The sequence below is a fragment of the Schistocerca piceifrons genome, chromosome 2, assembly GCF_021461385.2.
Source record: "Schistocerca piceifrons isolate TAMUIC-IGC-003096 chromosome 2, iqSchPice1.1, whole genome shotgun sequence".
Lineage (NCBI taxonomy): Eukaryota > Metazoa > Arthropoda > Insecta > Orthoptera > Acrididae > Schistocerca > Schistocerca piceifrons.
The window spans coordinates 575,967,373-575,989,038 of record NC_060139.1 but is presented as its reverse complement, the minus strand read 5'-3'; the positions used below and the strand labels follow the sequence as shown (position 1 = coordinate 575,989,038).

General features: G+C 40.2%; 1 protein-coding gene across 1 annotated transcript in view; it reads right to left on the bottom strand.

Annotated features, from left to right (window-relative positions):
• Nucleotides 1-21,666, bottom strand: part of LOC124775603 (proto-oncogene tyrosine-protein kinase receptor Ret-like) — a 110,209-nt gene that overhangs the window by 29,949 nt on the left and 58,594 nt on the right. The window contains exon 8 of the mRNA XM_047250434.1: nucleotides 1,382-1,571. Coding sequence (XP_047106390.1) covers nucleotides 1,382-1,571 — 190 coding nt within the window. The remainder of the gene's footprint in view (nucleotides 1-1,381; nucleotides 1,572-21,666) is intronic.

Genomic DNA, 21,666 nt, shown 5'->3' with positions numbered 1-21,666 from the left:
CATGGAGACGGTTGCGAATGGTCCTCGCCGATACCCCAGGAGCAACAGTGTCCCTAATTTGCTGGGAAGTGGCGGTGCGGTCCCCTATGGCACTGCGTAGGATCCTACGGTCTTGGCGTGCATCCGTGCGTCGCTGCGGTCCGGTCCCAGGTCAACGGGCACGTGCACCTTCCGCTGACCACTGGCGACAACATCGATGTACTGTGGAGACCTCACGCCCCACGTGTTGAGCAATTCGGCGGTACGTCCACCCGGCCTCCCGCATGCCCACTATACGCCCTCGCTCAAAGTCCGTCAACTGCACATACGGTTCACGTCCACACTGTCGCGGCATGCTACCAGTGTTAAAGACTGCGATGGGTCTCCGTATGCCACGGTAAACTGGCTGACACTGACGGCGGCGGTGCACAAATGCTGCGCAGCTAGCACCATTCGACGTCCAACACCGCGGTTCCTAGTGTGTCCGCTGTGCCGTGCGTGTGATCATTGCTTGTACAGCCCTCTCGCAGTGTCCGGAGCAAGTATGGTGGTTCTGACACACCGGTGTCAATGTGTTCTTTTTTCCATTTCCAGGAGTGTATTAGCACATAAACATGTAAGGGTACAAAAGCTTGGCATTGACATTTTTGTCATCAGTTGTAAGAGTTATTTGATGAGGCCTGTCTTCCGCACAGTTTTTTCCTGCTATTGCTCCTTGTAGAATCACAGAAATTATTCCATGATGTAATGCATGTCAAGTACAACTAATACCTTATTGTACTAAGCAGCAAGTTGTGATATGTGTTCATAGGCCATTGTCGGTCAACCAGGAGGGAGCCACTGAGAAGGACTTAGTAGTGTGTAATATCATAAGGTTCTTGAATGATGTCAGAACTAATTATCAATGTTGAATCTTGCATATTGTTTTAATGAAAGTTCACAGTTTCTCATGAGAGTTCAAGATGAGCACAATTGTACATTGCATATAGTATGTGTTCATAAATGAAGAATAAAATCTGAAGCGCTGGTGAATGTTAGTTAAAATGGAAATATTTACTATATATGCTAATGTCTGTTGTCACCATTTAAAAGGAAGTGACAGACTGATGCAGACATGAAAATAATGGAAGCTACATACAAGTCTGATGCTCAATACATGGTTGCAAATAAGTTTGATAGAAAAAAATTCTCAAGTAAATAATATTTAATAAAGAAAAATAACAGGAAGTGTTAATCTCTCAGAAGAGTAGGAGTTGTAAAGACAAGGTCACTGCATGATGTTCAGTAATCAACTACACATAACATCCTCACTGCACGCATCTATAGAGTAAATACTTATTTGACCATACAGCAAAACTGGTAAATGTGTCAGCTGGAGAAGTTTTCATAGGGGAGCACGAACCTGAGGGAGCCGTGCTCAGCAAACTCTATGATGAGGTAGAGTGGGCCACCAGGCGAAGTGCAGGCACCCAGCAGGCGCACCACATGTGGGTGTGACACAGTCTTGAGCAGCTCGTATTCGGATAGTAGGTCCTGCTGCTCACTAGAGCCCGCACCCTCCTTCAGCGTTTTCACTGCCACTGTTGTCGCACCTGCAAGCACCACATGTGCAGCAAGTTCATCATTTATTGTACTGTGTTCATAATTGCATATCCAAGACCAAAGAATATGTGACTGAACACACTGTAGATATGGCCAAGCTCAGTCATCCTACGTACACACATATACCACCCCCCCTCCACCCTCCCCCCAGACCCCAGCCTCATCTCTGTAGCTCCACATCTGATAATAAATACAAGTGATATTATAGACTTAAAATCCAGTAGCTAGCACCTGCTATCAGCTTCTGGTGATACACTACTATTTAAGACCCAGTAGCTAACATCTACTACATATCCACACTAGCTTCTAGTGAGACGCTACTATATCTGATCTAGTAGCTGACATCCATACTACTTAAAATCCAGTTAAACCTAATGCCTAATGCCATATAAATTGATTTATTTGCTTACAATTGGTTATGTTATGATTCTGTATTGTGCTTGTCAACATGCCTCTCATGTCCTGGATGTAGGAGTTGTTTTAATGGCCACATGTTGAAATCTTGAGGAAATATCTGGAGGAAACTGACACTGATACTAAAATGTAGAGGGTGCACCCTACTCACGTTGTGTAGCAGACAGTGAGTTATGGCAGTGTCATATGGCAGAAAGTGCTTCACATCACTGTTGCATGGCAGAAGGTACTTCATACTAAGTTGTGTGGTGGAGGGTGCTTTGTATCATGTTGCATGTCCGGAGGGTGGATTTACAATGTTGTGGGGTGGAGGCCACTTCTTACCAATTACATATGGCAGAGGGTGCTTGGTAACTAGGTTTTTTGGCAGATGGTGCTTTTTACCAGTGTTGTGTGGCAGGGGGTGCTGTGTACTGGTAACGTATCATGGAGGAAATTGCTCATACCAAATTGGCTTGACAGTTGCGCATAGTGGGTGGCACTGTAGTTCTCAGTTCCCATCAATGCTATTTGATGACACTTCAAGTGCCTAATAAATATGGAACAATAACATCTGTGCCTCCTGAGAATTTTCCTCACAAGCATTGCTTAAATCATTTAAGTTCTCTGAAAGTGACCATATTCAGTTATGTAACATTCTTCCATGAATTACTATAATAACCCTACATAGTGGCCTGTAAATGAAATTACTGTTACATCAAACAAGTCATTTGGCTGTACATATTTTGAGTTACTTTTACAAAGCTGCAATGGGTTACTAGAATATAATAAGAAATTTTTGTCCATTCCATGCATCCCAGACACTGCTACAAAGTAATCAAGTATGAAATATTGCAATCAAGTGGAATACTTACATTCCATACAGAAGGTGATGAGAAAAGCATACTGAAGGAACAATACAAAATTGCTAGGAAAATTTTAGACCCAAAATTGACAGAAGAGGGGTACAGACTGTACTCTCAGAAAAACAGAGAGAAGACATAAAGCCTAGCAGAAGATATCAGGAAAAGAACACCATGGGTCACACAAGTCAAACTTGAACTAGGAGTAGTACAAATTGGTCCAACAGAAACTGAAGACAGAAACACAAATCAAGACAATATACAGAATTGGAATGTGATGTCAGAGACTGAAGCAATTCAGGAACAAAGTGGACTGATGATAGAAAGAGCCCCTATGAGAAAAAAAGGAGAATCACTGAAGATCAGTTAAGATCAGAAAGAATGCTTGAATAAGGCATTTGTTTATTGTTTTCAGACTGGTTTGATGCATATCTCCATGCTGGTTTATCCTGTGCAACTCTCATCATCTCAGGATAACTATTGCAACCTGCATCCATTTGAATCTGCTTACTGTATACATGCCTTGGTCTTCCTCCACCTCTTTTAACCCCCCCCCCCCCCCCCCCCACACACTCACTTCCATTATCAAATTGATTATTTCCTGATGTCTCAGGATGTGTTTCATCAAAAAAAAACCTTTATTGGGTTCAGTTGTGCCACAAACTTCTTCTTACTTCAGTTCGGTTTAGTATCTCTCACTAGCACTCTATCTATACCATCGCATTTTAAAGTTTCTATTCTCTACAAATAACTTCAAAAAAGACTGCCTAACACTAAAATTTATATTTGATGTTAACAAATTCCTCTGTTTTATATTTGTCTTTCTTTCTATTGCTAGTGTGCATTTTATGTACTCTCTATTTTGTCCACTATCAGTTAATTTGGTGTCCAAAAAGAAAAATTCATATACTACTTTTACTATTTATTTTCCTAATCTATTTCCCTGAGCATCACCTGATTTAATTCGACTACATTAAACTACCCTTGCTTTACTTTTGATGATGTTCATCTTATGCACTCTCTTCAAGACACTGTCCATTACATTAAACTTCTCTTCCAAGTCCTTTGCAGTCTTTGGCAGAATTATGTACAACACCACTGGCAAACTTCAATGTTTTTATTTCTTCTTCCTGAAATTTAATTCTCTTATGAAACTTCTCCTTGGCTTCTTTTACTGCTTGGTCATTGTACAGATGGAACAACATCCTCACTCCTTTCTCAGTTACTACTTCCTTTTCACATTCTTTGACTCCTAGAACTGTAGTCTGACTTCTACACAAATTGTAAATAACCTTTCATTCCCTGTATTTTATCTCTGTTGCCCTCAAAATTTCAAAGAATGTGCTCCAGTTATCATTGTAAAAAGCTTTATCTGTACTTACAATTGCTATAAATGTAACAGTAAGTTGTAGAGACAGTGTCGCCTCATGAGTTCCTACATTTATCCAGAACCCAAACAGATCTCCCCCAAGATTGGTCTCTATAAGTTTTTCCCTTCTTCTGTAAATAATTCATGTCAATATTTTGCAGCAACAAAGTATTAAAGTGAAATTGGAATTATTAAAAATGGCTCTGAGCACTATGGGACTTAACTGCTGAGGTCATCAGTCCCCTAGAACTTAGAACTATTTAAACATAACTAACCTAAGGACATCACACACATCCATGCCCCAGGCAGGATTTGAAGCTGCAACCGTAGCGGTCGCGCGGTTCCAGACTGTAGCGCCTAGAACTGCTCGGCCACTTCGGCTGGCGAATTATTACATTCTTTATGAAGTCTGAGGATATCTTCCCTGTGAAATACATTTTGTTCAGCATTTTCATGGCTGGCTCTCCGAAGGATCTCAGGCTATGTTGTTTACTCCAGGATCTTGTTTATACTTGGGCCTTTTCAGTGCTTTGTCAATTTTTTCTCTCAGCATCAAACCTCCCATCTTATGTTCACCTACTTTCTCTTCTCATTCTGTAGCACTGTCCTCAGGTTTATTTCCAATATATGAATCCTCTATGTGTTCCTTTCAGCTTTCAACTTTTTCCTCTTTGACTGTTACTGACTTGTAATCTGAACTTTCCATATTCTTGAAGGTGTTTTTGCTCCAAAGGTCTCTGTCTTTCCCCTAGATGTGTATGTTTCTATAGCTTTGCATTTGTCCTCAAGCCATTCCTGCTTAGCCATTTTGCATTTCCTGACAATTTCATTTTTTTTAGATGTCTGCATTCACTTTAGCCTGCTTTTTTGCTGTATTTTTATATTTTCTCCTTCCATCAATAAAATTCAACATTTCCTGTGTTATCCAACGATTTCTAGCAGATCTTGGCCTTTTATGTATATGGTCCTCTGCTGCCTTTACTATTTAATTTCTCACTACACCCACTTGTCATCTATTGTACTGCTTCCCTCTGTTTCCATCCAGTTCTACCTAATGCTTCCTCTGAATATCTCAACAGCCTCTGGTTCTTTCAGTTTATCCAGGTGCTATCTTTATAAACTGATACCTTTTTTGTAATTTCTTCAGTTTTAATCTGTGATTGATAACCAAAAAAGTTTGTTCAGAGTCCACATCTGCCTGTGGAAACATATTACAGTTTGAAATCTGATTTCAAAAGCTCTATATTACAATTATATAATCAGTTCAAAATCTTCCAGTTCCTCTGATCACTTTCACCTTCACAGGATTCTTTCATTTCTAACCAGGTGTCAGCAATAATTAAACTATGTTCTGTGCAAAATTCTATTGGTGGCTTCCTCTTTCATTCCTTTCCTCCAGTACACATTCTCCTACTACTTTTTGTTCTTTTCCTCTTCTATTATCGAATTCCAATCACCCATTATAATTAAACAAACTCCAGAAGGAAAATAATAAAAAAGTTGTTATAGCAGCAGACTTCAACTTAAATGGCTTAATTGAAAGCAATGATTCCACAAAATTTCGTGACTTTTCTGAAGGCACTAGAGAAAACAGCAGCCAGTGACCTGCATTGATAGTATTATTACCAACCACAAATTTGCCAATAGAAATAAGCACAAATACTGCTTAGACTTGGGTATTTCAGATCACTCAGCTCTGTTTATTGAGCTCCCAAAAGCAAATAACTTAAAGCTTCCAGAAGTGTATATAAAAAGGGATCTCAGTAAAAGTAAAATTGATTTATTCTACAGTAAATTAAGTATAATGAGCTGGCCTGTAGACCACAACAGTTCAAGCTCGATAAACTATGACAAATTCTTAAATTGTTTCTTAGAGATATTTAATGAGTCATTTCCTCATAAATCTAAGCAAATGAAAGTAAATGGTAAACTCAAATGGATTACAACAGGAATAAAAATTTCTAGTGCCAGAAAGAGAGAGCTCCACAATGAGTTAAAATCAAACATAAATCCGGATTTCGTTACTTATGTCAAACAGTATAAAGTTGTATTTAGGAAAGCTGTAGTGGCAGCTAAGAAAATGGCAAATAATAAATTCATAAGAGAACACAGAAATAAGACAAAAACTGTGTGGTCAGTTGTTCAGTCTGCATTAGGAGTCAAAGTAAAAATTCATGAGATTTTGAGAATTAGATGTGAAAATGAAATTATAGTGAACCCTGTTCATATATCAAGTTTTTTCAATGAATTCTTCCTAAATGTAGAAAGATCAGATGTGGATATGACATTCTATCAAGGCATCACAAATTTGGAAAATGGCCATAACTCATCTTTTAAACAATTTGAAAAGAAAAAAGTCACCCAAAGGGATGTGGAAAAGTAAATATTGTCTCTAAAACACAAAACTTCACATGGGTAGGATGAAATAACCACATCTGTAATCAAGTGTGTGTACGATATTATTTCTCAGCCACTGTCAATTATTATAAATCAATTTTTTGAACAGAGATGCTTTCCAAATGTATTGAAATATGCTAAGATCAACAGAAGATATGGCGAATTACCACCCTATCTCTCTTTTGCTGGTCTTCTCTGAAGTGTTTGAAAAGATTGCAGCAAAACAAATTAATAAATTTCTTCCTGTAAATGATGTAATTTTTAAAAACCAGTTGGATTCCAACAGGGTAAAAGCACTGTGAATGCTATAAATGAGTTTATCCAAAAAATATGCTCCACATAAGATAAGGGTAGAAAGGTCACAGGAATATTCTGTGATGTAACTAAAGCTTCCGATTCAGTGAACCATGCATTACTCCTCCACAAATTACAGATGTATGGAATCGGGGACACTGCTTTAAAATGGAAACAAATAGGAAACAAAGAGTAATTTTAACTTCAAATGGAACCAATTATTCCTCAGACTGGAAAACAGTTCTCCAAGGAGTCCCAGAAGGTTCAGTATTGGGTCCCTATCTGTTTCTTTTTTAACACTTTCTGTTTTGACCACAACTACAGCACTCGCCACAGAGATAATTTCAAACTTCCAACGCATCGTTTAAAATGTTATGCCCAAATGCCAGAGTAAATGGGATTAAAAATTTTCAGTAAAATAAAAGGTAGTAATATATTTAAGATGGAGCTTGGTCCACTGAAAAGTTTTGCTCTTTAATCTTCTGGTGGAAAAGTGTTATTATTCTGTCGAAGAATTCATTGAGGACACCTTCACAGTCTGAACACAGGGATTGTATTACACGTATTATTTTATGTACTTGTGTAGCTGTAACTTAGAAATGTAAAATATAATGTAAACTTTTGTATCTCTACTTAAAAAGAGAAAAAAAGTTCTTTGCGTAAACCTTGACATGTCTCCTGCACATCAAGTCAAATGATGTGAAAATTCTACATAAAGAGATGAATAAATCACATATCATATAAATTTACATCTCTTTCTTCTATCTGGATGATTTCCTTTACCTCATAATACGTTCTTCTGTGGAGCTAGTGGGCATGTGAACTTGTATTAATGTGGTGGGTGTTGGTTTGATGGCAGTCTTGGCTATGACAATGCATTCACAATGCTATTCATATCATCTTTCCTGCATTCCCATTTTATTATATTTTAGACCTACTACTGCATTAATCCCTATTTAATTGTGTGCTGATACCTCCATACTGATCCGATCAAAAGTTCTGTTCTTCCTGCCACTATACATCACTAATTTCCATTATAACTTCAAGCAATCCATTTTTCATTTTAAATTCTCTAACCCATTCACCCATCAAGGGATTTAACGTGCCAGGCAATGACTTTTAGAGTGCCAGTTTTGTTTTTTCTGATGACAAAACCCTCTTGAGTAACCCTGCCTAGAGATCCAAATGTGGGACTATTTTATCTCAGGGATGTTTTACACTAGACATGGTCATTAAGCTATACAATAGAGCTGCATGCCCTCAAGGGGAAAAATAGTGCTTTCAACTGTTCACAGCACCAGCATACCAAAACTATATCACCTACTGTTACAAGGTCAGATCAGTCAGTCAACTGGACTGTTGACTCTGCAATGGGATCAAGAGAACCATACTCAGTGTGGTGCAAGATCTCAGCTAATGCTCATGCAATGAAGTCTGAATGACAGGCACAATGTGCATGTTTGTACAGCCATGTCTCCTACAAGGGTTGGACAAAAATATGGAAACAATAAAAACACAACACATTGTGTTGCCAAATATGGTATAGGAAACCATTTGGCATTCAGAGTAGCTTTCAGCCATCTCTGAATGAATAAATACAATTCCTACGTGATTTTCAAGAGAATCTGATACCATTCTTCTTGCAAAATAATGGCAATATTGGGTAACGATGATGGAGATGTACAGCAATCATGCACCCTTCTCTCCAAAGTAGACCACAAAGGCTCAATAATATTCAGATCTGGTGACTATGATGACCAGGAGAAATGTGAGAATTCATCCTTGTGCTAGTAAAACTAGTCCTGGATGATGCAAGTTGTATGAACAGGGGTCCTGTCATCTTGGGAAAAAAACATCAGCATTGAGGTACAAACATTTTACCAAGGGATTGACCTGATCAGCCATAATGGTTATATGACCCTTGGCAGGGATGCAACTCTGCAGAGTAATGACAGGGCTCATGGAATACCATGATATGGCTGCCCAAATCATGGCTGAACCTGCGCCATATTTCACTCTTGGGATGTAAACTCAGCCAGAAGTTGGAAAGAGTATGAAGCAAGACTCATCTGAGCAAATGACATTCTTCCATTACTTCATAGTCAAGGTGTCTGCCCCGATAGCTGAATGGTCAGTGTGACGGACTGTCGTCCTAAGGGTCTTGGGTTCGATTACCGGCTGGGTCGGAGATTTTCTCTGCTTAGGGACTGGGTGTTGTGTTGTCTTCATCATCATTTCATCCCCATCTGGTGCGCAGGTCACCCAATGTTGCATCGAATATAATAAGACCTGCACCAAGGCGCCTGGACCTGCCCCGTAAGGGGCCTCCTGGCCAATTACACCAAATGTTTGTTTCCATTTTTTTTCAGAGTCAAGATTTTATGGCTTTGGAATCACGTTTCCTGTTACAGGTATTTGGATCATAGATGAGCAGTTTTGGAATTCCAGCTCACCCTGCAGTTCCCTGATTATTAATTTATTTATTCATGTTCTGTTGATCCAGTATACAAGAGAGTTGCACAGATATGGAACGAGTCATACTTATATATGAAAACAGTACTTACAGATGCCAATAAACACAAATTATAATATGTGTATAGAATCAAAAAATGCTAATAATTACAGGCTTAGACATTTCCTACAATTAAGGGAGATATAAACCAATCAAATAATAAATTACAATTATTCCAAGTTGCAAATTACAAGTTTGATGGAACTGAAGTAGATCATTAGCCTGAGTGAAAATTTCCATGCTAACGTAGCTTGTTGTGTTCTGTTAGAAAGTGGTAATAGCAAACATTACAAGTACAATGTGTCATATCTAAGTTACAGTGTAGAAATGTCTACACTAAAGAGTTCATTAAGAGAGTGGAAAGAGTTTTCCAGAAGATAATCATTTAATTAACTTTTAACCTGCAGCATTACTCTGGTAAGATTTTTTGTGTCCAATGGGAGAGCATTAAGCATGGTTGTGCTTGAATAGTGTACCCCCTTTTGTACTAAACTCAAGACTCAAGTTTTTTTCTCTCAACATGCAAGTTATATTTTGATCCAGTGTCATACACTGAAGAGGCAAAGAAACAAACTGGTACACCTGCCTAATACCATGTAGGTCTCCCACAAGGACGCAGAAGTGCCACAAAACAACATGGCATGGATTCGACTAATGTCTGAAGTAGTGCTGGAGGGAACTGACACCATGAACCCTGTAGGGCTGTCCATAAATCTGTAAAAGTACGAGGGAGTGGAGATCTCTTCTGAACAGCACATTACAAGGCATCACAGGCTCAATAATGTCCATGTCTGGGGAGTTTGGCAGTCATCAGAAGTGTTTAAACTCAGAAGGGTGTTTCTGGCGCCATTCTGTAGCAATTCTGGAAGTGTGGGCTGTGACATTGTTCTGCTGGAATTGCCCGCTGGAATGCACAATGGACATGAATGGGTGCAGGTGATCAGACAGGATGCTTATGTACATGTCACCCATCAGAGTCGTATCTAGAGATATCAGGGGTCCCATATTAACTCCAACTGCACTTGCCCCACACTATTAGAGAGCCTCCATCAGCCTGGACATTCCCCTGCTGACATGCAGGGTCCATGGATTCATGAGGTTGTCTGCATGCCAGTACACATACATCCACTTGATAAAATTTGAAACGAGACTTGTTTGACTGGCAACATGTTTCCAGTCACCAACAGTCCAGGGTCAGTATTGATAGGGGCAGATGAGGTGTAAAGCTTTGTCTCATGTAGTCATCAAGGGTACTTTAGTGGGCATTCGTCCCCAAAAGCCCATATCAATGATATTTCGATGAATGGTTCATATGCTGACACTTGTTGATGGCCCAGAATTAAAATCTACAGCAATTTGCAGAAGGGTTGCACTTCTGTTATGTTGAACGATTCTCTTCAGTTGTCATTGGTCCTGTTCTTGCAGAATCTATTTCTGGTCACAGCGATGTCAAAGGTTGATGTTCTACTGGATTCCTGATATTCATATTATACTCGTGAAAATTCCCACTTCATCGCTACCTCAGAGATGCCGCGTCCCACTGATCATGCACCGACTGTAACACCACATTTAGACACACTTAAATCTTGACAACACATCATTTTAGCAGCAGTGACTGATCTAAAAAATGTGCCAGACACTTGTTGTCTTATATAGGTTTTGCTGACCACAGTGCCGTATTCTGCCTGTTTACATATCTCTGCATTTAAATACACATGCCTATACCAATTTCTTTGGCGTTTCATTCTAGTTATGAAATGTACTAGTGCTTTGTGCATGGGAAGGTTGTTAATTAAAAAGCACATAAGGGATAGGATGTATTGTGAGGTCAAAGTTAATATCTTATGCATTTTAAAAAGATTTCTGCATGTATGATATCTGTTAACTCTACTTAGAATTCGGATTGCTCTTTTCTGAGTGACAAATATTGTAGGGAGGACTCAAAACTGCAACAGGGTGAGCCGCGCAAACCGTGGTGAAGCACCTTAGACCCCATGGATACCCCGCGTGTGTTTGCATACTTCATTCTATTTGGGATTATATCTTGTTGATGAGGTTGATTAAACGTATGACAAAGTGTTAAACAATTGGCATTATGACAACCTTGGTGGAAATATTTCCAGAGCCAGATAATTTTTTTTGCATTTTAGTCATGATCCTTTTTACCTCAATGAATATAACAGAGACTTTGTTCAGTTGACTTATTTTGCATAATCCAGTAGTTGTTAGAAAATGCTTATTAAGGGAACTTGCAACTGCATCTGTTTCCTTGAGCAAATTACCATAATATTTTTATTTCTATGCTGGATTCACTATCATCTTTTTTCTGCAGGACTCCTTTGATGACACTTCATATGGTTTCTGTTTTGTTATTTGAGTTGTTTGTTTAAGATTTAATGTGTAAGATTTTGGAGCACTTTATAGTTATTTTTATGATTTCACAATACAGGGCGATTCAAAAAGAATACCACAACTTTAAAAATGTGTATTTAATGAAAGAAACATAATATAACCTTCTGTTATACATCATTACAAAGAGTATTTAAAAAGGTTTTTTTCACTCAAAAACAAGTTCAGAGACGTTCAATATGGCCCCCTCCAGACACTCGAGCAATATCAACCCGATACTCCAACTCGTTCCACACTCTCTGTAGCATATCAGGCGTAACAGTTTGGATAGCTGCTGTTATTTCTCGTTTCAAATCATCAATGGTGGCTGGGAGAGGTGGCCGAAACACCATATCCTTAACATACCCCCATAAGAAAAAATCGCAGGGGGTAAGATCAGGGCTTCTTGGAGGCTGTCCAGAACTTTTCCCTTTGCACAAACACCCATTCTCTGTAAACTGTTTATACCAACGTTTAATACACCACCTATCAGGAGGTTTAACACCATACTTCGTTCAAAATGCACGCTGAACAACTGTCGTCGATTCACTTCTGCCGTAGTCAATAACACAAAAAGCTTTCTGTTGAGCGGTCGCCATCTTAGCATCAACTGATGTTGACGCCTAGTCAACAGTGCCTCAAGCGAACAAATGTACAACTAAATGAAACTTTATAGCTCCCTTAATTCGACGACAGGTAGTGCTTAGCTCTGCCTTTTGTCGTTGCAGAGTTTTAAATTCCTAAAGTTGTGGTATTCTTTTTGAATCACCCTGTATAATCAATAATGTTCTCTTACTGTATGTTCATCAGAACTACTTTGTGATATGTAACTCATTTTTGTCTTATATGAAATTTTTATCTCTTTTGTGATCTCAAGTTTCATTTTGAAAGCCTGGGGATTAGTTTTTATAGTTTTTTTTTTAATACTGCTTCAGCTGGGTATGTGAATTCATCTGTGAATAGGTTAAATTTAATATTTGTTTTTTTTTTCTTTATATACGGGGCTCCGCTCAGTTTGGTCATGAGCTGACTGAAATTTTCTAATGTGTACACAATTATCATTCTAAAAAAAGTAAAAACTGCTTTAGGTTTAATGTTTGCTTCATGTCATTTTGATGCTAACAGGGTTCGTGAGTGTGACATACAGTTCTACAGTGATTTTGCAGCTGTCGACCTGTTATTTTTCAATTATTTTCTTGTAGTATGGGGGGTCCACAGCTTCTACAAACTTTTTAACGGATTTCAGCCTGCTGTCAGCTGATACAATTTTGTTTTGCGATTGCAATTTTGACATTAGGCCATTTTCAAACATCTAAAAAACATAATACAATTTAATGAGAATGATTTACAAAGCGATTAACAGAAGGTACAGCCAGTTTTGTAGTTTTTTGGCATTCATGTACAGCATTTACAAGATTTTTGACATACATAAAAACTTAATACGCACAACTGCACATCAAAGAACGACCAGTCAGCGATACTAGTCAGTATTACATTTTATGTGTTGCAGTTTTGAGTGGATTGTACGTACCACACAATTACAGGTCTGAACTTGCAATACATTAGAGTAAATGTTTAAAACAGTCGATAAAATTTATATTTCTGAGGTCTGTTTGCTCACTGACTACGTATTGTGGTTGTTCCTTAGAAGTGCTACAAATTTCAATTTGTTCTAGAGTGTCCATTAATGTGCCTTTACCTACATTGTGTAGTATCTTCAAAGATTCCTCTATGACGTTTCGTAGATGTGCACTTTCACCACATCTTATTTTATAAGTCCTTGACTGTGCAAATGGTTTTGTTTTGTGGGTTGTGTGTCTGATTATTGTCCCTACTTTGTTATTTGTGCAGAACTCAATTCGTACATTAGTTTGAGCAAAATTATCGGCTATTGTGTCTGATAGGGCACTATAATAAGGTAAAGCAACGTATCTCATTTTTCTGGTTCTCTTGTTAATGTCATTTTTCATTTCTATTGTTGCTTTTGTCATGTAATTTCATAGTATACATTTTTCCTACCACATCAGCACTGTAACATTATTTTTCGCCACAGTCCACTGTAATGACCATCTGTCACGATCACTCAACACATTTTGGTCGTGTTGTGAATTAGCGGATGATGTTGTTCCGCTTTCCCTATAAATCTTTGATACGATGCCTTTTGGAACACCAAACGCTTCGGTTACGTTGATTACAGGAACACCTACCGTATGAGCACCAACAATTTGCCCACGTTCGAAACCACTGAGCTTCGACATAACGCACTCACAACTACACAGAACACTGTTCTGACCACGACGGACATCACTTGTAACGTTTTCAGGGCATTTGCCAGGTGCTGTTCGTGGTGAAATACAAAAGCGCATCTCACAAGCTTGGGTAGCATCTGCACTTATACCGAAGCGTGCATTTTTCGCGGTGTTTCCATATTTTTGTCCAACTCCACTTGTTTGCGGCAAAACTATTATCCACATGGACAGGATGAAGATTGCCTGCAAGGTGACCACTGTTCTGACTTCCCTCGATGCATCAGAAGCACTGGACGGACAGCAGGCGTCACATCGTTCCAAGCCTGCAACCCCCGAAAGATTTTCTGTGTTATTTTGATATACTAGGCTTATACAGTTTGCCTTCTTATCCCGATCACTTTGCCTTCTTATCCCGATCACTTAATCTTACACATTTATATAGTGCATCTTGCCCTTCTCCTTAACTCAAACACCATGGAACTTATATTCGTTACTAGGCTTGTTGCACAAAACTTCTAACTTTCTATACCAAAATTACGAACTCTTGACTATGTTCGTTTGGTGCTTAAGGCATGTACTCCAAACACTTCCGCGGTGGCAAGTGACGAAAGGCTTCCGTCCTTCCGCACCAAACTACAGTGTCGGCTATTGCTGTACGCTCTTTTCCACGAGCAAAGAGTGAGGAGAGGGCCATCAGTATCTCCTGTCTGGCTGTCACTGCCATTGTCTTCATCCATCTCTCTCTCTTTCACTGACATTTTCTCTCTCCCACCATCACTGTCTCCTCTCTCTTTCTCTCCCACTGGCACTGTCTCCTTTCTCTTCCACCGTCACTGTCTCTCTGCCATTCTCTTTCAGCACAAAAAAGCGACAACACGTTCAAATGCCAAAATTTGTGTCGATGATGACTGAATGGGGATTGAGGCAACTGGTTCCAAACTTATCTGACAGTCTTTAAAAGGGAAACATACTCGCATTTTGTGCTCCAACAGAAGCATTTTTCCACTGTTTCCCTTCTTTTCCCTGCGACAGCTTATATGAAACGAATCCTATTGGTCAATTAAGTTTAACAATTTATACACTTCGATACATATATTTACTTTGACACATATAAGCAACAAATAGATACATATAATGAAAGGTTATCAGAAAATCGAGTGCTTTACGTTTTTTCTCAATACTTTGCTTATCGATCACAATTCATCGGAAACGCCGAATTATGACGTGTTATAAAAGCGTAAAAACGTTATGAGACATATTTCACTGAATTTGCTGTCTTTCCAGTTTTACATAATTTTTTCCAGTCATTTAAAATTTTTTATAGGCATATTAAGATCTTTTAGCCCGTTTTTTGTTACTGCAATATCACTTTGGGTATATTTATATAGGCGTGAAGTGTCCATTATACAGATGCAGTGCACCATACTGGAGAACAAATTCTAACTAAAAACGTAATACGATGACGTAAGAACCCTTCTGATCACCATAGAATCCATGCCACGTATTCACAATGCCAGTTGAAATTATATTTACGCCTCAGACTGGATATTACGCACATATTTTACTGCTTAAGTACGACAACTGCGAAGCCTGGTTCTTGCTAACGGTTAACTATACCGAATAATGTTTCGAAGTTCCAAGAGAATATCATCTTAAGAACATATCGTAAGATTGACGATGTGCCATCAACAGAAATTATAGAGGTGGCCATCGCCACGATTGGTACCTTTCTAGCTCGAAAAAATCTTGGGTTTGGGGATTTTCTCAGGAATCGTCCACGAAAACATGTTGCTTTCACAGACCACCTAAGGTCCGCCCTAGACCACACCTAATACAGAAGGACCAATCGATTTGTTCAAATTGCGTGGGCTGGAGAAAGTGTGTGCTGTTCGATAGCTGTAGTATGCTAGTTCTTCCGACAGGTATACAGTTACTAATCCAAGGGCTATCCACAACAATTGACCCCTTATCTCTGTGATCAGTAGAACCCGAGATACGACCCGCTGAAAGTCACATTTTCACGCGCGGCTTTGTGGAACATGTTACCGTGAACGAACCTATTACATTTGTGAAGGTATGTTTGGTGTTTAATAAGAAAGTATATTTATTCTGTATTTCATCCCAATGCGTATTTTTGTGTAGCTCAATATTCCCCGAATTGCGTTGTGTTTAAATCATGTCAAATCTTATTTAAAAACGATAAAACTGGATTGCTATATTTGGAGATGGGACCCAGTCACACATCTTGCCCCGGGTCCAGTCTTGGCTCACAGCGCCCCTGCAGAACGCTCACGACCGAGATTTTCTTCTAAGAAAAATTCACTTCAGCAGTACACGTGAGAAGTGTGTCTGCTGTTCAGTAGTACAAGATAATTCTCACAATGTGAACCTAATCCATTACAGACTCTCTCATTCTCAATGTAAAGAAAAATTTCGCTCTACTTTTACGATGTATACATGCAGTTCTTTAATGACGCGACAGTCGCTGTGGATGTCCACCATCTGCAGTGGATACTGCTGTGGTGCGCCCTCCGTCAAGCGCCGACAGCCGCCCGCCCGCGAGCCGCAGCATTTAAACTCACGCACTACCCAGCAGCCGACCTTCGGACCGCGAGAAGTCGGCAGGCGGGCCTTCAGAGGAGGATACGAGCGGCCACAACCAGGCCAAGTAACCGATGTGCGCACCAGCCAGACTGCGTTATGCTTCCACCAACAAGGGAGTTAGCCAATATGAAAACTGTTGTCATACGAGCGGTCAGTATTTTAAGACCACGTTCTGGCCGTAACCGGTAGTTCGTCCACCCGCTGAAGACTATGTTCGTCTCCGAAGTCGCCGCCGGCGGCGTCCGCTTTCGACGTCGCACTTCTTGGGACGGATCCTGCTTAATACGACACTTTCGGACTTGGAGAAGTTTTGAATGGTGACTATTGAACTTATGGATTCCGTAGAAATATTGGAACATGTGAGGCAACACTAACCCTACGACTTATTTTAGAAAATAGATTAAGGAAAGGCAAACTTGCGTTTCTAGCATTTGTAAGAGAAAGCTTTTGGCAATGTTGACTGGAATAGTCTGTTTCAAATTGTGAAGGTGGCAGGGGTAAAATACAGGGAGCGAAAGGCCATTTACAATTTGTACAGAAAACAGATGAAGTGAAACATGGACGATAAATAGTTTGGACAAGAAGAGAATAGAAGCTTTCGAAATGTGGTGCTACAGAAGAATGCTGAAGATTAGATGGGTAGATCACATAACTAATGAGGAGCTATTGAATAGAATTGGGGAGAAGAGGAATTTGTGGCACAACTTGACCAGAAGAAGGGATCTGTTGGTACGACATGTTCTGAGGCATCAAGGGATCACCAATTTAGTATTGGAGGGCAGCGTGGAGGGTAAAAATCGTAGAGGGAGACCAAGAGATGAATACACTAAGCAGATTCAGAAGGATGTAGGTTGCAGTAGGTACTAGGAGATGAAGAAGCTTGCACAGGATAGAGTAGCATGGAGAGCTGCATCAAACCAGTCTCAGGACTGAAGACCACAACAACAACAACTCTGATCAAAATTACTTGATAGCTGACACTTCATGGGTTGGAGCTGGTTTCCTCCAATGAGAGCACTCAACGTCACGCAGGAACCATTCGCTATTGCCGGACTGTCGCAACAAGTGGTCAGTTCACTTCCAGTTCCTTGAGCGGCATTCTTTCTTGATGTGTTTGAATCCCGAATCACGGGTATCGCACTTTTATTTCGTATTTTATCAAGCATGATTACCACACCACAAACAACAAACACACTTATACATACATGCACGTGCACGCGCGCGCGCGCGCGCACACACACACACACACACACACACACACAAGAGATGCTAATGAAATACAAACGTTGCATACACAGCACTAACTAAACACTGCTGGGTACTTCCGCACAAGATGTGATTCAGGGTCACATATGCCGTTATCATAATCACCGAGAACGGCTTACATTAGATAAGTTTCGCATGACATTGCGTGCAACTGAGTTTTTGAAGGCCGTTGTTCATCACAGTGAACAAAATAACAATTTGCAGTGGTCAGCGTATTAACGACCATGCCGAAGGTCGTAGCTTCGAACGTCGTCAAATTTTTTATTTCTAAATCTAATTAAAATAGTTTGATTATCACATTCATTCAATTAATTGGTTATATATATATTTTATTTCTAATTCTTTGCCACTTCGTTTTCATCATCGTATTGACTTCTTTATCTGCTCTCATTTTTGTACCTATCATTCTTTTTTGTCTGGAATCTGCCTGTGTCGTCTATAATCTGCAACCAAGTGCCAACGAGGACTGCCCATCGGCTGGTAACGCGGCAGCTTGTGTGGCCAGTGAGAGGATAGTTTTAGGTATCCAATGATGGCGAGAAATGACAGTTGCTTTTATCACTGGAACTGAACTTTTTCCGTCTTGAGTTTGCTCGTACGGATTAGCTTTAATAGCTGTGAAGAAAGCTATCGAGATTTTAGTTATGTCGCTGTTTGTCGGATACATTACACATCGCGAGCTTGTGGTTAGCTTAGGATATGAGTTTAAATTCACGACTACAAAACGCGTCTGCTGCCGCAATTTTGTCATTGTGTAATTAAAATCAGCTGCCAACAGAGAATTTCGCATTTCCGACATACCTTGCGGCAGCCGCTTCCAACACTGCTCCGGGTTACACATTAATAGTATTTGTGAAGTGACTTTCCATGTTTCTGTGTTACCTATAACAGAGCGGCAGTCGGCGGCCGATGTGGGAACGCCGTAGCGGCAAGTGACAAACGTCAGCTATCAAATAATTTTAAGCGGACTGCAGATAGATTTTCATATCCTGTGCTGGATACGGACTTTCGCTCAGCACCAAGACAGGACATAATAAGCGTTACTGTACCGACCATGCCTGTTTTTGTTTCCAAGTGTTGCTTGAGTTTTCTGCTAGGAACTGACAGCTTTTGTTCTTTGGATCTGGACACTTCAAGAACATATGAAGATGGTATCCAACTTACTGTCCACACACTACATTTGTAGTGCCCATGTCCGCTATACTTATCATTCGCGGCAGTCAGTCTACCGATTCCCGTAAGAGTTCGGGTAATGTGAGTGCATCCGCACTGAAGAAGATCATTGGCTGGTAAGCCTTATCTATATGAAGATGGTATCTGTTATTTCGGACAATGGATCTTGCTGCTTCGGTCAGCACTACTACGGGGATCTCTACTACTGTTCCTAATCACTGATCTCCCAATATTTGAACTGATAGGAACTGCTAACAGTGTGAAGACATTTTTAAGATCACTGTCGACGTTAGACCTCTGACAATGGCAATAACAACTGTAGACACCCGTATGGAGGACATGGTAATAAACACAGCTGGTGTAGAGAAACTGAAAGACTAGAAAGCCAATAAGTCAGCAAGTTCTGATAGAATCCCAGTTCGGTTTTACAAAGAGTACTCTACAGCATTGGTCCCTTTGTTAGTTTGCACTTATAGCAAGTCTCTCGCCCAGTGCAAAGTCTCAAGCGACTGGGAAAAAAGCGCATGTGACTCCTGCATATAAGAAGGATAAGCGAACGGACTCGTAAAATTACAGACCAACATCAGAAACATCGGTTTGCTGCAGAATCCTTGAGCATATTCTCTGTTCAAATACAATAAATTACCATGAGAGGGAAAAGCAGCAGGGTTTTAGAAAGCATCGCTCATACGAAGCTTAGCTTGCCCTTCTCTCACGTGAAATCCTGCGAACCATGGATGAAGGGCAACAGGCGGATTCCATATTGCTAGACTTCGGTAAAGCATGTGACGCGGTGCGCTGCTGGCAATTGTAAACAAAGGTACAAGTATACGGAATAGATTCCCATGTATATGAGTGGCTCGAAGTTTTCTTAAGAAACAGAATCCAGAATGTTGTCCTCGACGGCGTGTATTCTTCAGAGACAGGGGTATCGTCAGGAGTGCCTCAGGGAAGCGTGACAGGACCGCTGTTACTTTTCATACATGTAAATGATCTGGCTGACAGAGTAAGCAGCAGCGTGCGTTTGTTTGGTGGTGATGCTGTAGTGTACAGGAAGGTGACGAAGTTGTGTGACTAGAAGAATACAAGATGACTTAGACAACATTTTTAGTTGATGTGATGAACGGCAGCTAGCTCTAAATGTAGAAAGATGAAAGTTAATGGGGATGAGTGTGGAGAACAACCTCATAATGTTCGAATAGTATATTAGTAGTGCTTGACACAATCACGTCGTTTAAATATCTGGGCGTAACGTTGTAGAGCGATGTGATATGGAATGAGCATGTGAGGGTTGTGGTAGCGAAGCCGAGGGGTCGACTTGGGTTTATTGAGAAGATTCTAGGAAAGTGTGGTTCATCTGGAAAGGAGATCGTGTATGGGACGTTAGTGCGACCTCTTCTTGCTCGAGTGTTTGGGATCTTCACCAAGTCGGATTAAATGAAGACACTGAACCAATTCAGAGTCAGGCTGCTAGATTTGTTACCACTAGGTTCGATCAATACAAATGTATTATGGAGGTGCTTCGGGAATTCAAATGAGAATCAGTGGAGGGAATGCGACGTTTTACTCGTGGAACACTATTGAGAAAATTTAGAGAACTGGCGTTTGAGGCTGACCGCAGGGCGATTCTGCTGTCGCCAACGCGCATTTCGCGTAAGGACCATGAAGATAAGATTAAAGAGATTAGGGCTCGTGCGGACGCTTACAGTCAGTCTTCTTTCCTTCGCTCTATTTGCGAGTTGAACAAAAAAGGAAATGACTAGTTGTGGTGCAGGGTGCCTCCGCCACGCATCATACGGTGGCTTGCGGAGTATGTATGTGGACGCAGAACTGTAACCACTGCAATGGGTATTGCTGCGGCGTCAACCCTGTTTGACTCAAACTGTGTGATGAAACCGTTAACAGCCCATCACGGGAGCTACATATAATTCCTCAGAGGAACTTTTTTGGCAGTATGTAGTCAAGTTAGAAAAATAATTAACAATGTCTACTTATGAGAAGTGATACAGAATTTGTATTAATCAGAAGCATAACTGAAAACAAAATCTGACAAAAAATACTCACGAGGCATGAAATAGGCGGAGCCAGCTTCCTCCCCCCTCTTTCCCCCTGCATAAGCGAAATTCCTCTATGTATAAGGAAATTTCGAGAAACAGTGATTTTCAGTACCAGCTTGAGCTTTCTTTTAAACGATTAGCCGTGTCACGTTCCTCTGCTAGAAGCCTCACTTCAAATTCGCTATTTACGACGATTATTTACCTGTGATTTTGATAGCTATGAGAGCAGCAACACGTGTGAGGTGTGTTGGAACGTGACTCTTTGATGAATGCAGTGGACTTAAGCGACTAATTGTATCTGTTAAAGTACTGGCCCTCGAACAGGATGAGGCGCCGTGAGCAGTGGGCGAGGTTCACGAACAGGACCACTCTTTCTCTCTCTTATTTTTTTCCTTATTTGTTATTTCAACTCCCTGCGAGGAAGCGTGTAAGACGTCTGTTAAGCCTAAGTGTTACAAGTTTTACAAAACTGTACAGTATATTGCAAGGCGACAAATTTGCTTTTTAAAACACAGATAAT